The 16,983-nt window shown below is 39.8% G+C and overlaps 2 protein-coding genes across 2 annotated transcripts; both read right to left on the reverse strand.

The window, feature by feature from the left end:
- Nucleotides 1–5,939: 5,939 nt before the first annotated feature.
- Nucleotides 5,940–8,399, reverse strand: LOC129450781 (zona pellucida sperm-binding protein 4). The gene is made up of 8 exons (XM_073870286.1): nt 7,778–8,399; nt 7,522–7,709; nt 7,359–7,456; nt 7,129–7,286; nt 6,850–7,042; nt 6,627–6,774; nt 6,476–6,548; nt 5,940–6,057 (listed from the first exon to the last, which is right to left on the reverse strand). Exons 1-8 carry the CDS (start codon nt 8,373–8,375, stop codon nt 5,978–5,980), a joined length of 1,536 nt encoding a protein of 511 aa, XP_073726387.1. The 5' UTR covers nt 8,376–8,399; the 3' UTR covers nt 5,940–5,977.
- Nucleotides 8,400–13,501: 5,102 nt separating this feature from the next.
- LOC129450839 (zona pellucida sperm-binding protein 4) lies at nt 13,502–15,839 on the reverse strand. Its single transcript, XM_073870287.1, has 8 exons — nt 15,320–15,839; nt 15,055–15,242; nt 14,892–14,989; nt 14,662–14,819; nt 14,383–14,575; nt 14,162–14,309; nt 14,011–14,083; nt 13,502–13,619 (listed from the first exon to the last, which is right to left on the reverse strand). Exons 1-8 carry the CDS (start codon nt 15,816–15,818, stop codon nt 13,540–13,542), a joined length of 1,437 nt encoding a protein of 478 aa, XP_073726388.1. The 5' UTR covers nt 15,819–15,839; the 3' UTR covers nt 13,502–13,539.
- Between the last annotated feature and the right edge of the window lie 1,144 nt (nt 15,840–16,983).

Genomic DNA, 16,983 nt, shown 5'->3' on the forward strand with positions numbered 1-16,983 from the left:
GTTCTGAATAAAGAAAGTGTCAGGTTGCAATATTTTAATTCCTACTGGCCACCGTCAAAAGTCCAAAAGGATTTCCGTTTTCATTTATGTTTCTTAAAAATGTTTTTATGCCTTTATTTTACTATTTAATGGGATGAATATTGGGATTTCAGTGTGAAAACAAAGCATGATTGGTAGGTAGTGATGTTCAAAAACACACAAACCTGTAGATGTGGTAAAGAAGTAAACTCAAAGACAAATAAGTTGGCATTAGTTGAAGTTTACTCAAAATTTACAGTTCTCTTATTCACATGCCCTCACATGAGGGTTGGGCGGTATATCAAGTTTTGGTAATATATTGGTATTTTTTCCAGCAGGATACATGATGAGACAATACATAAACAAAGGCTTTTGTGGACTTCCACATACAGTAGAATCAATAACAACAGAGTCCTTTACAGTAGTTTATTTCTGATAACAAGGAAATTAAATTACAGGTAAATTACCTTTGATCATATATCATATCTAATGCATATCAACTATTACACGTATCAACTATTATGACGTTACTCTGTAAAATGAATGTATACACACTCTTAGAAAGGATTTACACATCTTTGTGCGTTAGCTTTTAACACAAGCTGTGTAAAAAAACACAAAATTTTAGTGTGTTGTCCCAAAATTAACACTAATGTGTTGTTTTTAACACATTCATTCTAAGAGTGCAATATTAGCTACAGGGGTTACATAAGGCACCTTAAAGAGACACACCACTTTTTTGGAAATATGCTCATTTTCCAGCTCCTCTAGAGTTAAACATTTGATTCTTAACATTTTGGAATCCATTCAGATGATCTCTGGGTCTGGCGGTACCACTTTTAGCATAGCTTAGCATAATCCATTGAATCTGATTAGACCATTAGCATCACACTAAAAAATAACCAAAGAGTTTCAATATTTTTTCTATTTAAAACTTGACTCTTCTGTAGTTACATCGTGTACTAAGACTGACAGGAAATTAAAAGTTGTGATTTTCTAGGCAGATATGGCTATGAACTATACTCAGTGTTGGGAACGTTACTTTAAAAAAGTAATTAGTTATAGTTACTAATTACTTCTCACAAATAGTAACTGAGTTAGTAACTGCGTTACATTATTATAAAAGTAATTAATTACCAGGAAAAGTAATTACTGCGTTACTTAAAAAAATATATATATTTCAAATAACTTGAATGCCCCTTACAAAATTAAATATGTTAAATGACTAAAATGGACACTAAAGAGAAATCACTAATTTTGTGGCAGCATGTGACGATGTGAGGTGCTTTATTAGATCAGAATTACTTGCCACAGACGTGGAGAGACTTTTTCTTCATGGGCATAAGTTGCACGTTACACAAACATTCTTGCCTTTCACCTCAACAATGGAAAAGTAGTGCTCTATACTTCGTGTTTGCGACAGCTACCTTTGAGCTTGTTGTACAGTACTTGCCATCGCCCTGTCGCCGGTGTTTTCGGAGTGATTGATGCGCGATGACCGGGCTGCATGTCAGTGCTTTGAGATGGGGCACAGCAGCAGCACCGTCCGCTGCTCGTTGAGAAGAGAAAACGACGCGTACTTTCATGTCAGTCTACAAAAGTCTCCAACCACGCCAGAAAAGATAGCTAGATTTGTCCTATAAAGTCGCTAAAGTGATAGAAAGTTGCTAAATCTAGCGACAAAGTGACCAAGTTGCTCAGACTTTTTAACACTGCTCGGCTCGCTCCTCGGACTCGGACTGCGCGTGTGGGCGGGCCTTTTTGTGAACTCTGCCTCTGGTTGGCTACCGATGGAAATTAAGCCAATCACCATCCGTTATGTTTCTCACAACACACACAAGAGAAAAAAAGTGTTTGGCTGAGAGAGTGAGCATACGCGGCTGAAAATCACTTCAGTGAGATCAATTTTAGTAACGCGCAACATTTTAATGTCAGTAACGATAACAGCGTTATAACGGGGGAAACAGTAATTTATTTGGGTGGGTGTCGTGAAACACTTAAAGATTTCCCTTACCTTTGAGAACCGTTAAAGGGATTATACTGTATGCAAGACCCTTAAATTATTCTTAGTATTTGTTTCAGAGATCAGTTTAGCCACTAGCCAGACCGATAAATACCGTTGTGTGTGCCCTGCTGTAACATGGCTGCAGAAGCGCAATGATATTACACAGTGCCTGAAAATAGTCCCCTGCTATTGAAATTTACCAAGGGGACTACTTTCAGGCCCTGCGTAATATCATTGCGCCTGCTCCAGCCATGGTACGACAGCAAAGTTCTTGATTATTACGCCAGAATGAGAGTATAGTTCCTAGCTATATCGGCCTAGAAATCGCAACTTTTAATTTTCTGTCGGTTTTAGTACACGATGTAACTACAGAAGAGTCAAGTTTTAAATAGGAAAAATATCAAAACTCTTTGGTTATTAATTCAATGAATTATGCTAAGCTATGCAAAAAGTGGTACCGCCAGACCCGGAGATCAGCTGAATGGATTCCAAAACAGTAAAAATCAAATGTTTACCTCTAAAGCTGGGCGTACACGGTGCGAATTCTGACGGTCGGAACGTCGTGAGCTCTCGCACACGACACGAGTGAGTTTATGCGAAAATAATTCGGACGCAGTCACACACGACAAGATTTTACTGTACGACTTGACGAATTCTGACGTAAGCATTTTCGCAGCTGTGAGTGGCAGAATGTACAAAAAAAACCAAGAAGAATACGACAAAGATATTGGCTTAAGTGCAGAAAACCGCCTGGAATTTCTGTTCTTTTGTATTTCTGTTTATGCATTCCGAAATTGCAATATAGGTCTATAGCTGTTGCGGTGAAGGAATTTCTCTGGCAGTGGTTTTTCGTGCTAGCGCATATGCGGTTTTACCGTCTTAATATATCATGATTGTAAATATCTATATTGCTATTATTAATGTTACACACACATATATATATATACATTTAAATATGACCTTTAAAAAACAAATTCAGTGGGCCTATTTATTTATTTGTAAATGCAGAATGAGTAGCAAGATAAAGCTTAAGCAAGGTAAGCTAACACGTCTTTCCCTTTATGATTAAATTATTAAGACAATACATCTACAGCTAAATATTAATTTGTAAAACGAAAATCATTTAATTTAATATAAAGCACATTGTCTAGGCTTGTTTGCATTGTCTAGTGCAAATGTACACGGAACCTCGGTCAATGCGGTGTCTTGAAGTAAAAGTGAGCCCGCAACATTTGTGCTCCTGTAACTGTACAAAATAAATGCCATACAGAAGGCATTGCATATTAATATATGGCATTTTCTCAGTAGGTAAATTAATACATAGCAATAAAAATATAGTATGAAAACAAATTAATCATTATTTAAATAAAGTTTCAGAGATAAAACGACAAAAAAAGAGGCCCCGTTTAAGTGAATGGGAAGGACTTGCGTATCATATGCACGCCAAAGTGGAATTTTGTTTATTTTTATTTATACGCAACCTCAGGAGACTGGGTAGCGATAGCCTACATTTTTAGTCATTTAAATATTCTCATCATTTCAGAACAAGCTTAGGCTACCATAACAACTTACATTGGGCTATATCTCGTGTTCCTTTGGTCGAAAATATGTAAAACAAAATACTGAACAAAAACCTTTAAGCTCACTTGTTAAAGCAAAAGCTCTATAATAATGTGGAAAACGTCGTCTCCGCGTATGATCATCGTGTTTAATGTAGTCTCTTGTTTGTTGACAATTTATTTTGCATTTATTATACCTGTATAAAGTGTAAAACAATAAATGCATATCTTATAGCCTATTAAACATGGACATTACGTTGTTTTTTTATTCTCTGTCGCGACAGCCCTTTTAATATCCATTCATTTATGAAACTGTACTACAGCGACTTGGGCACAGCTTGGATTACACAACAATTGCGACATTCATTGTCCATCCTGTACTATTTAAACCAGTGGTCTCTGCACGGAGTCTAATATTTTTTATATTCATTTATTACATATTTTAGTTGGCTTATTTTATGTTTAGATTGTAAATAATGATAAAACATATTAACAAGTAAAGAAAAATCAACAGTATTTCAAAGTAAAACAAAAAAGTTTTAATATCAAAAAGTAGCCCTCGTTTTATGCATTGTGCCTAATCTGCACTCTCTCTTTCCGCACACATCCAAAGCTTTGACCGGACATCACAATAACACGTATGACAGGTTTTTCGGTCAAAGAAGCTGATCAAGAGGTCGTCACTGAAAGGACCTGTCATATTTGTCATGATGTCCGGTCACCGGAGTGTGTGTGTGCGCGAAACATAGCCAGCTATAGAGTTGTCGTCCAGATTTGAGGTAGCAATGGCGCATTTGTCTTTCTTGTGTGTTTTGTACATTTTGATTGGTCAACTTCAAGTGCTTTGCCAGATCGTCTCGTTCACCCGCACCAACACTACGAATTTATACCGACAGCTCCCGAAGTTTTTTGACATGTTTAAAAATTATCGGGAGGTCGTAAGGTGCTCGTAACCTGCTCGGCTCGGCTCGTAATTCCTCTCACACGGTGCGAGCCGCGACCATACGAGCATGAACGATTTGCTCCCGAGAAAAAAAAAAAATCGCATGCGAGCTCCTACGACAGCAAAAATCGCACCGTGTACGCCCGCCTTAAGGGAGCTGGAAAATGAGCATATTTTCAAAAAAGTGGAGTATCCCTTTAAAATTCCTCTTAAGAGGTGGCAATTTCTAACAATTTCGCTCCACCCATAACCCTACCCTTAAACAAATTAGTCCCCTTGTAAAACAGTTATGAATTGCTATAAGATTGTGTTTCCTACATTAATGTCAGAATTCCATTTTGAAATGTCTTGTTTATACCCTAAAAGCGTCTGTTGTTAGCAGGAAAAGTCTGTTGCAGTAATGTGTACCCCAGAGGCATACTTCTTCAGGTTCAGAGAGGTACATAGAAAGATTTTGCACATCATTGTAGTAAGTTACTTTACACATATTAAAGCTGTAATTGTGTAACCTTTACATGTTTATAATAAACCAAAAATCAGTTATACTGTAGAGTGTTGAAAACTAACCATACGCCGATTCGCAAAAGTAGCTTATAACAATAATTTATCATTTCACACGTTAGATCGGATTTTGTGGGAAATGTCAGTTTGACAACTTCACTTTTAAAAGGATACAGTAGTTCACCCAAAAAATTCGGATCATTTACTCACCCGCGTGTTGTTTTAAACCTGCATGAGTTTCTTCATTCTGCTGACCACAAAGTTATTTTGATAAATGATTGGTAACCCGCTGACTTTCATAGTAAGAAAAACAAATACTATGGAAGTCAATGGGTTCCATTGACTGTGCATGTGGGTGAGTAAAGATGGAATATTTTTTGGTGAACCATCCCTTTAACCCATTTAAAGATTTAAAATAACCTGTAATTTTATGTTTTACAATAGATTTTTTTTTAAATTGGCGATAGAGAGGCAAAAGTTCTGCATTACAACTTCAGCCTTTTACCTGGAACAGCCCTTTTAGAGTGGGGGGTTAAAAGCTGAGGCACTATGAAGTGGAAAAACATCCACTTTTTGGACAAAGTATATGGTAACATGAGCCACATGAAGTTTACAGCTCTGTTGTGTATCAGTTTCTTAGTTTATAAAGTTTTTGAATAGGGTTTGTTTCCAAATAAACTGAAAATGTCCCACTGGCCTTCATTTCTATTTTGATTATATTGTTAACTTTAATAAACCTCAAACATGTATACATTTATTTGTCCCAAAAATGGTCGGACAGAGGGTTAACAGAAGTTGCACATAACAAACATTACCATTGACTCAACTCCATAGAGAGCACCCATCAAGATCAAGTCTGATATGTAGTGTTACACTCCACAATCATGCAGTCAAATTACCACAGACTAATGTATGACACTTACTCAAACTTTATTAAAACAGCACAACACATCAAGTCATGATGATAGTAACAGGTCCACTAGAAACAACAGCTCCCTCACTAGAGGTGGACACCACATCAACTGCTCTACCTGCAGAACAAGAAAGAGAAATGAAAAAGCCACTACTACACAGACAAAGGGTGTTTCTCAATACACTTCCTCATTCCTACATTCTACAACCTGGTTTCCAATTGAGCCTTCCCATCTTGTGGACATCTCATCAATTTAATGCCTATACTTTTTGTATATGAGACAATATATTTAACATTCATGTTAAGACCACCCATATAAAATGATCAGTGAAACCAGTTTACAGCACTTAAGAATGTTTGTCTTCATTTTAATGTAGTAATGCTATGAACTTCACTCAATGCACTTGATAATGTAATAGAAAAGGAACTCCCTTGAGTCTAAGGTTATGCAGTTTCACTTAATTCTCGGTCCTCACGTCCTTGAGGAAACAAGGACGCAAGGAACTGAGAAGGACCCCAATATTTAAACAACTTACGTTTCCTAGCACAGCTCTGCTCACAGGACCCAGAAGCAGGATGGCAGACTGCAGCACTGCAGTGAATGAAGATCTGACAAGAGAACATGAACCCTTAGTACCCTCAAAACTACAGAGGGAGTAAAAGTGTTAGGTGATCAAGTGATCATACAGTTTCCTGCAGAGGGGCCATTGATGCTGGATCCACAAATGTAAACATCTTTACAATGAAGCGTTTGTAGTGGGTTGGGAATGGAAGATCAGAAGAGCCAACCACAGGAACCAGAGTGGTCAGGTAACGATCATCCTGGTAAGGGCATCTAAAACAGAGAGGACTTGCAGTCAGGACTTGTTCACATCAGGCTAACTGGACAATCACTTCACATCCTACTTACCCATTAACTAGAAGGTCCCACTGGGGTAGACTGAGTGGACTCAGGGTTGATGTCGCCCAACAATGTCCCAACATCAGGACAATATTGGGGTCAGTCCGCTCCATAATGCGCACCTCAACATACACAGGCTCTCGCAGGACCTTAGTGACTGGATATTCAGCATCACTGTAGTAGGAAGTGTACGCCTCATCCCCTGAGAAACATCATGTGTGTTACTGTTGAATGCAGTTTTACAAAGATACTGTAGTAGCTTGTTTCAGGAGGACATTTATGAGTTACCTTCTGCACAGCCTTTGGTGACACACTGACCATTTGCCAGTCTAAGCTCCACCCTGAGGGGTCCAGGAGCAGCTACTGGTGGAGGAGGAGGAACAGTGTTGACCTCCACAACCAGAGCTTCCACAGCAGTGGCAGAATATCTACACTGGAAGAGAAGCCTACACAACAAACAGTGAACTTCTTGGATTTGTTTATTGAGCTCTAGTCACGATAAGACACAAATGACTTACTCAAAATGGCTGTCTCTTGTGATGGAGCCAAGAGGTCCAATCCCCACTTCATAGGATGAAGTCATTCTGTTCTCATAAACCACATAACCGTTTTCCTCCTGTCAACAGGAAGATGGACAAAGTCAAATCTGTTCAAGGACATCAAAATCAACAGCTAACTCACCATCATGCTCGTGCCACAGGCTGTGACAGGAAACTGGTATATGGCAAAGGAAGGTGTGGAACCAACAGGAGCACAAGGTGGATCACTTCCACCCAGTAGATGGATTGAATCCAGACTCAGATGAGGCAGTGTAACATCTCTAGCCACCACTAACACAAACTGACCATCTCTGATACACTGGACAGTCACTGTAATAAGAAAAAGACCTCAGAGAAACTGTTTGACAGGTAAGGTTTTACTAGTTTAACAATCTTACCTGACATCCCATAATAACACTGCTGTCCATTAAAGCAGCAGTTGATAGCTTCACACTCAGCACCACTGATACCAGGTTGTCCACATTGGATCTGATCAGAATCAGCAACGCTACACATGTTAAGAGGATCCGTTTTCAGCACTGGCAGCTGCTGCGGTTGTTTTTGTTGCTGCTGTGGTTGTTGCTGCGGTCGTTTTTGTTGCTGCTGTGGTAGTTGCAGCGGTTGTTTTTGTTGCTGCTGTGGTGGTTGCTGCGGTTGTTTTTGTTGCTGCTGTGGTGGTTGCTGCGGTTGTTTTTGTTGCTGCTGTGGTGGTTGCTGCGGTTGTTTTTGTTGCTGCTGTGGTGGTTGCTGCGGTTGTTTTTGTTGCTGCTGTGGTGGTTGCTGCGGTTGCTTTTGTTGCTGCTGTGGTGGTTGCTGTGGTGGTTTTTGTTGCTGCTTCTGCTGAAACTGAAACATCTGAGGAGACTGTTGTCCAGGTTGTTGATAGACTGAAGCTTGAGGAATCTGGGGTGAATTACTCCACCATGGAACAGCATGGCAGAAAGCACAAAACCACACAAACAGCACCAACTGCCTCATAAACCAACTCTCTCCCATTGTTCCAGAATTTAGTACACCACCAATGTGTTTCCCTACTCTTTATATATTCTGCACACTGCCACTTTAACACTGGTCCCTCCCTGTTCAATTAACAATCATGGTCCTTCAGATTAACCCTAAGTGCCTACAAGCCGCCGCTAATTATAATTAATAAATGTGCCTGCGCTAACATTGGACAATACCAAGAGTTTTACTAAATGATCTCATCTTTACAGCATGACAAACAGCAATTCTAGAGGACAATTTTTTTACATTGTGCAAGAGGAATGCATTTAAACCAGCCAATGTGGTATTTAAACTAAGGCTGAAGAAGTTCTATACTCTGTAGACTTTATTGAATCTTTTCCAAAAGAGGCATTCATGGATAAATAAACCGTAAAGGCAGATCTTTTTACTGAGATCTTTCACATGCACAGACTTACTCTGATTATGCTTAATAAGCTGATCACTTGTAAGGTCGTGTCTACTCACTGAAATCTTTTCTTTAAAGTTAAATCCAATCGGCACATGTAGACTTCTGTCCATTTCCCCAATCTATTGTTAACGCCTGAAAGGTGCTGTGTGTAGACTTTAGCTGCATCTAACGGTAAGATTATGAATTGTAACCAACATCTCACTCGGGTGCGCACTAAACGGCCGCTCCGAGACCGCTCTAAACAGGTGGTCTCGGAGCGGCTGTCGCCGAACTCTGGTGCGACCCACCTGTGGTGTGAACACTGCCGGACCTCGGGCCGAACCAAATACAGGAAGTTCTCCACATGTCTGAGCCACTAGGCTTCCGTTGTGACATGAGCCGAGTGTTATATTGTGGGTTAACAACAAACAAGCCAATCCTGGTCCGTTGCATAGAGATTCGCTGTCTCCTTTACGTTTGAGCTGATGATTTTATAAATGCATACCTGTCCTCCACACACAAATAGTGACATTACGGGCTTTTTGGCAAACGGCTCTGTGAGAAAGGCTTTAATAGAACAGCTACGCAATTTCGTGTTAAAGCAAAGAAACTTTGCAAAGACGTGCATCGTTTATCTCCACATCTTGATAGCTGCGCTCTCCCTGTCAGGCTGGTTGTCGTGGAAACGTGGGGGTGGTCATGGGACGGTAAGAGCTGTCAGAGACCAATGACAGCACTGACCGTTGTCACATGGTGTACGGTGCGGCATTTCGAGTAAAGTAAAAAATATATATATGTGAACACGGACCCCACTAACTGAAAAATGATACAATGTATTTTATTGGACTTTCATGGATCATTTCCCCCTTCCGACAATCCCAGCTATGTCCTGAGTATCGTGATGGTTCTACAGATTATTTTATCATATACGTCATCAAGACGTATTTTAGAATATTAACCGTTATAAAATTGCCTATTATTCCTAGTTTATCGTATATTGTTGTAATATACTAATGACTTGCGAATGTAATGCTCAGTTAACTTGAATAAACCAGGTTTCATGATGTATGCAGCCTTCATATGCGACCTCCGCAGGGTACAGCCTTCGGATTGAGAAACGGCCAAAGTGAAGTTGATGGGACAGCAGAGATGATCAGCTTGTTGATTTGTGGCAACAGCACGAATGTTTATACAACGTGTCTTTTAAAAATTATTCCAAGCACTATCATTGAAATTTCTTCCTGCAAATCATCCGCCATGCTTATTCTGAAGTCTTGCAAGATTTTGTGAGATTTTCTGTGTTCACAGTCGAGAATCTGGTTAAAATCTGTTTGTGTGTGGTGTGCTGTCTTTTACACATAATGGCACACCACACACTATAGGAGCAAAACGCTTAATTCTAGGATTTTTTATCCTCATGCTTGTGGTCTATCACATTTTTAAAATCTTATAAGATGTAAAAAATCTTTTGGTGTGTACACAGCCTAATGGAGACACCGCATAGGAAAGCAGAGTGTTAGATGTAATGCAACACATTTAACTACAAAAAAGAAAAAGAGCCATCAAGTGCCTAGGTTAGGAAAAGAGGAAAGATGAGGAGAAACATACAGAAGATAAAAGTATGTGTGCTGCTATGTATAATGAATTATAATATAAAGTATATCTAATATATCATGTAGCTTGCTATGCAGTTACACAGAGCAGTATTATTTTTTTCTGTCCAACTAGCTGATGTAGCATTAAGCACCCACTGAAAAGTTTAGGATCACTTAAAGTGCCCATATTATGAAAAACTCACTTTTTCTTGGTTTTGGGGTGTTATTTTGTGTCTCTGATGCTCCCACACGCATACAAACTTGGAAAAAAATCCATCCATGCTGTTTTGAGTGAGATACATGTTTCTGAATGTCCTCTGCCTTGAGTCTCAGACCGCGCGAGTTCAAACTCAGCTCTGTTGTGACGTCACAAAACGTTTCGTCACATTCAGTTTGAATTTTCCCGCCCACCACCCCACTTGCAGGTCTCCACCCACCAGGGAGCTAGAGAGAGCACAGAGCAGTCAGTCACTTTGCTGTTACCCTGTGTGCTGTTATCATGTCTCACTGAAATAACAGTGCTATTTGGATATTATGGATTATACTCCCGCCTACTTTTAAAAACACAGTTTTAACGCGTGTTTATTGGAACCCGGAGTAATCTTATATACAGTGTGTTATGACGCAAATAGTCCTCAGATTGTAGGCGATGAGACCTTTATGTGAAATCTGATGTAAACAACAGACTATGTAGCTTCCACAGATTATACGCATTTGTGGACAAAAATGGTCATTGGATGTATTTTTTATTTGTATTGTATTTTATTGGACTTTCATGGATCATTCACACATCTGAAACAGACTGGATTCGATTCGCGATCTTTGTATCAACACAGAAGGTAAGAAGTCACGTTATATTTTGCATGTTGTCATCTTCTGTCACAAAATACTACATTTATGATGCTAGAGCTAAAAGTTTCTTGCCAAACTAACCGAGACCGGGCCTAACGCCCCATCTTTTCTGACGAGGCTAACCCCCGAGCCTCTTATAACTGTACGGTCCGGACCTCCCGCTAGCTTCTAGCAATTAGCACGCGGTCCACAAGCAGTTACGCACCCCTTGATTTTTTTTGGTCTAGAAGCCTAATTTTGATCTTGTTTTAAAGAAGACACTTTAAAGTTTAAATTTATTTTAATAAATAAAAATAATGCAGTATAGTATTATTTTATACATAAAATCATCAAAATTAGGTTTGTGTTGGTTTGTTGTGAGGTTTGCTGCATACTCTTGTCACAAATGAATAAATTACAGTCACTGGATTATTATTACTGCCAAAAGATTTTGAAATATAAAAACAAATTTCTTAGACCTTTCCAACAATATATAGTTTGTCGTCATAACATTTTTATGAAAAATATGAAGTAAACTAGGGTGTCCCGCTCACGTAATGCTAGTTAATGGGTTAAAGATAAAGGCTTAGAGGATTAGTCAATTAAAAATTTTAAAAAATCCAGATAATTTACTCACCACCATTTCATCAAAAAATTTCTTTCTTTGTTTAGTCGAGAAGAAACAATGTTTTTTGAGGAAAAGATTCCAGGATTTTTCTCATTTTAATGAACTTTAATGGACCCCAACACTTAACAGTTTTAATGCAGTTTAAAATGGCAGTTTCAAAGGACTCTAAACAATCTCAAACCAGGTATAAGGGTCTTATTTAGCGAAACGATTGTCATTTTTTGGCAAGAAAAAATTCACTTTTTAAAGCACAACTTCTTGTCTTCCTCCGGTCCTGTGACGGGCCAGCATGACCTCACGTAATACGTCATCACGTCAAGAGGTCACGGATGACGTATCGAAACTACGCCCCAGTGTTTAGAAGTGTGGAGAAAGAGGACCGTTCCAACGTTGTTGTATGTCGAATGATACAAATGAATGTCTTCGTGTCAGTTTATTGTTTAAAATGGTCTGCAAATGTGCGCGTTTATGTAACACGTGACCTTTCCACGGCATTACGCAATTACGTGAGGTCGCGCTGGGGCATCACACAGCCGGAGGAAGAAGAGAAGTTTTGGATTAAAAGTGCATATTTTTATTGCCAAAAATGACAATCGTTTGGCTAGATAAGACCCTTATGCCACGTCTAAGATCGTTTAGAGCCCTTTGAAACTGCATTTACAGTCTATTAAAATGAGAAAAATCCTGGAATGTTTTCCTCAAAAAACATAGTTTCTTCTTGACTGAACAAAAAAAAGACATCAACATTTTGGATGATATGGTGGTGAGTAAACTATCTGGATTTTTTTTAAGAAAGTTGACTAATCCTTTAATGTTAGTCAAAACTAGAGTTCCTGCTTCAGTTTGATGAAGAGGATGTCAAACATAAGTCTTACTGTGGCGGTACATGAAGCAAAAATACAGACCTACAGGCTTTTGACACCTATGTGGATACAATAGTTCACCCAAAAAATTCTGATCATTTACTCACCCGCGTGTTGTTTTAAACCTGCATGAGTTTCTTCATTCTGCTGACCACAAAGTTATTTTGATAAATGATTGGTAACCCGCTGACTTTCATAGTAAGAAAAACAAATACTATGGAAGTCAATGGGTTCCATTGACTGTGCATGTGGGTGAGTAAAGATGGAATATTTTTTGGTGAACTATCCCTTTAACCCATTTAAAGATTTAAAATAACCTGTAATTTTATGTTTTACAATAGATTTTTTTTAAATTGGCGATAGAGAGGCAAAAGTTCTGCATTACAACTTCAGCCTTTTACCTGGAACAGCCCTTTTTGAGTGGGGGGTTAAAAGCTGAGGCACTATGAAGTGGAAAAACATCCACTTTTTGGACAAAGTTATATGGTAACATGAGCCACATGAAGTTTACAGCGCTGTTGTGTATCAGTTTCTTAGTTTATACAAAGTTTTTTAATAGGGTTTGTTTCCAAATAAACTGAAAATGTCCCACTGGCCTTCATTTCTATTTTGATTATATTGTTAACTTTAATAAACCTCAAACATGTATACATTTATTTGTCCCAAAAATGGTCGGACAGAGGGTTAACAGAAGTTGCACATAACAAACATTACCATTGACTCAACTCCATAGAGAGCACCCATCAAGATCAAGTCTGATATGTAGTGTTACACTCCACAATCATGCAGTCAAATTACCACAGACTAATGTATGACACTTACTCAAACTTTATTAAAACAGCACAACACATCAAGTCATGATGATAGTAACAGGTCCACTAGAAACAACAGCTCCCTCACTAGAGGTGGACACCACATCAACTGCTCTACCTGCAGAACAAGAAAGAGAAATGAAAAAGCCACTACTACACAGACAAAGGGTGTTTCTCAATACACTTCCTCATTCCTACATTCTACAACCTGGTTTCCAATTGAGCCTTTTTCATATACTTTTTGTATATGAGACAACATATTTAACATTCATGTTAAGACCACCCATATAAAATGATCAGTGAAACCAGTTTTACAGCACTTTAAAATGAAGACAAACATTCTTATGTAGTAATGCTATGAACTTCACTCAATGCACTTGATAATGTAATAGAAAAGGAACTCCCTTGAGTCTAAGGTTATGCAGTTTCACTTAATTCTCGGTCCTCACGTCCTTGAGAAAACAAGGACACAAGGAACTGAGAAGCACCTCAATATTTAAACAACTTACGTTTCCTAGCACAGCTCTGCTCACAGGACCCAGAAGCAGGATGGCAGACTGCAGCACTGCAGTGAATGAAGATCTGACAAGAGAACATGAACCCTTAGTACCCTCAAAACTACAGAGGAAGTAAAAGTGTTAGGTGATCAAGTGATCATACAGTTTCCTGCAGAGGGGCCATTGATGCTGGATCCACAAATGTAAACATCTTTACAATGAAGCGTTTGTAGTGGGTTGGGAATGGAAGATCAGAAGAGCCAACCACAGGAACCAGAGTGGTCAGGTAACGATCATCCTGGTAAGGGCATCTAAAACAGAGGACTTGCAGTCAGGACTTGTTCACATCAGGCTAACTGGACAATCACTTCACATCCTACTTACCCATTAACTAGAAGGTCCCACTGGGGTAGACTGAGTGGACTCTGGGTTGATGTCGCCCAACAATGTCCCAACATCAGGACAATATTGGGGTCGGTCCGCTCCATAATGCGCACCTCAACGTACACAGGCTCTCGCAGGACCTTAGTGACTGGATATTCAGCATCACTGTAGTAGGAAGTGTACGCCTCATCCCCTGAGAAACATCATGTGTGTTACTGTTGAATGCAGTTTTACAAAGATACTGTAGTAGCTTGTTTCAGGAGAACATTTATGAGTTACCTTCTGCACAGCCTTTGGTGACACACTGACCATTTGCCAGTCTAAGCTCCACCCTGAGGGGTCCAGGAGCAGCTACTGGTGGAGGAGGAGGAACAGTGTTGACCTCCACAACCAGAGCTTCCACAGCAGTGGCAGAATATCTACACTGGAAGAGAAGCCTACACAACAAACAGTGAACTTCTTGGATTTGTTTATTGAGCTCTAGTCACGATAAAACACAAATGACTTACTCAAAATGGCTGTCTCTTGTGATGGAGCCAAGAGGTCCAATCCCCACTTCATAGGATGAAGTCATTCTGTTCTCATAAACCACATAGCCGTTTTCCTCCTATCAACAGGAAGATGGACAAAGTCAAATCTGTTCAAGGACATCAAAATCAACAGCTAACTCACCATCATGCTTGTGCCACAGGCTGTGACAGGAAACTGGTATATGGCAAAGGAAGGTGTGGAACCAACAGGAGCACAAGGTGGATCACTTCCACCCAGTAGATGGATTGAATCCAGACTCAGATGAGGCAGTGTAACATCTCTAGCCACCACTAACACAAACTGACCATCTCTGATACACTGGACAGTCACTGTAATGAGAAGAAAATGACCAAGTCATCAGAGAAACTGTTTGACAGGTAAGGTTTTACTAGTTTAACAATCTTACCTGACATCCCATAATAACACCGCTGTCCATTAAAGCAGCAGTTGATAGCTTCACACTCAGCACCACTGATACCAGGTTGTCCACATTGGATCTGATCAGAATCAGCAACGCTACACATGTTAAGAGGATCCGTTTTCAGCACTGGCAGCTGCTGCGGTTGTTTTTGTTGCTGCTGTGGTGGTTGCTGCGGTTGTTTTTGTTGCTGCTGTGGTGGTTGCTGCGGTTGTTTTTGTTGCTGCTGTGGTGGTTGCTGTGGTTGTTTTTGTTGCTGCTGTGGTGGTTGCTGCGGTGGTTTTTGTTGCTGCTGTGGTGGTTGCTGCGGTGGTTTTTGTTGCTGCTTCTGCTGAAACTGAAACATCTGAGGAGACTGTTGTCCAGGTTGTTGATAGACTGAAGCTTGAGGAATCTGGGGTGAATTACTCCACCATGGAACAGCATGGCAGAAAGCACAAAACCACACAAACAGCACCAACTGCCTCATAAACCAACTCTCTCCCATTGTTCCAGAATTTAGTACACCACCAATGTGTTTCCCTACTCTTTATATATTCTGCACACTGCCACTTTAACACTGGTCCCTCCCTGTTCAATTAACAATCATGGTCCTTCAGATTAACCCTAAGTGCCTACAAGCCGCCACTAATTATAATTAATAAATGTGCCTGCGCTAACATTGGACAATACCAAGAGTTTTAATAAATGATCTCATCTTTACAGCATGACAAACAGCAATTCTAGAAGACAATTTTTTTTACATTGTGTGCAAGAGGAATGCATTTAAACCAGCCAATGTGGTATTTAAACTAAGGCTGAAGAAGTGCTATACTCTGTAGACTTTATTGAATCTTTTCCAAAAGAGGCATTCATGGATAAACAAACCGTAAAGGCAGATCTTTTTACTGAGATCTTTCACATGCACAGACTTACTCTGATTATGCTTAATAAGCTGATCACTTGTAAGGTCGTGTCTACTCACTGAAATCTTTTCTTTAAAGTTAAATCCAATCGGCACATGTAGACTTCTGTCCGTTTCCCCAATCTATTGTTAACGCCTGAAAGGTGCTGTGTGTAGACTTTAGCTGCATCTAACGGTAAGATTATGAATTGTAACCAACATCTCAGTCCTCAGCTCACCCCTTCCTTTAGAATCACATAGAGAAGCTACAGTAGCCGTCACAAGACAAACACATCATCATCTGAGACAGCATAATCAGTGGCGGTTCTACACGGAGGCCAAGGGTGGCCCGTGCCTCTGTAGACAAGTCCCTGGCCACCCCTGTGGCCACCCCGTGCTGACTAAATAAAAAAGTATACATTTATTTTGATTTTACACGCGAGCGCCAAAAGCGGAACTAATCCGACGCATAACGTTCTAAACGTGCAAATTAGAGCGGCGCACCCAACCACTGTAGCTGGCTGCGGCTGCTGCTCAGCGAGTGTCTCAATTCGTTCTCAATTTTCCGATGTTGAGAATGTGTATGCAGGTTTGGGCACTGGTAAGGACTCTAGCTCACTTGACATTGGGACACTGTTCACTTGTTCTCTTGTGACGTGGCTGCTTAAGCGCGGTGATCATTCACAGCTGTTACTCATCAACAACCGGCAAAACCAACATCTCGCTAACTTTTTAAAGTTTACACATTGTAAAAAGCGCTGTAATTATG

Source organism: Misgurnus anguillicaudatus, chromosome 8 (assembly GCF_027580225.2).
Source record: "Misgurnus anguillicaudatus chromosome 8, ASM2758022v2, whole genome shotgun sequence".
In the NCBI taxonomy this organism is placed as follows: domain Eukaryota; kingdom Metazoa; phylum Chordata; class Actinopteri; order Cypriniformes; family Cobitidae; genus Misgurnus; species Misgurnus anguillicaudatus.

What these genes read in the sequence shown, in the direction of transcription:
- LOC129450781 (XM_073870286.1), bottom strand. Translation starts at nt 8,375, where the DNA reads ATGGGAGAGAGTTGGTTTATGAGGCAGTTGGTGCTGTTTGTGTGGTTT. An exon ending in GTGTTATTATGGGATGTCAG is followed by an intron (nt 7,710 to 7,777) that starts GTAAGATTGTTA and finishes TTCTTATTACAG; the next exon opens with TGACTGTCCAGTGTATCAGA. An exon ending in ACAAGAGACAGCCATTTTGA is followed by an intron (nt 7,287 to 7,358) that starts GTAAGTCATTTG and finishes TTTGTTGTGTAG; the next exon opens with GCTTCTCTTCCAGTGTAGAT.
- LOC129450839 (XM_073870287.1), bottom strand. Translation starts at nt 15,818, where the DNA reads ATGGGAGAGAGTTGGTTTATGAGGCAGTTGGTGCTGTTTGTGTGGTTT. An exon ending in GTGTTATTATGGGATGTCAG is followed by an intron (nt 15,243 to 15,319) that starts GTAAGATTGTTA and finishes TTCTCATTACAG; the next exon opens with TGACTGTCCAGTGTATCAGA. An exon ending in TGGGACCTTCTAGTTAATGG is followed by an intron (nt 14,310 to 14,382) that starts GTAAGTAGGATG and finishes CCTCTGTTTTAG; the next exon opens with ATGCCCTTACCAGGATGATC.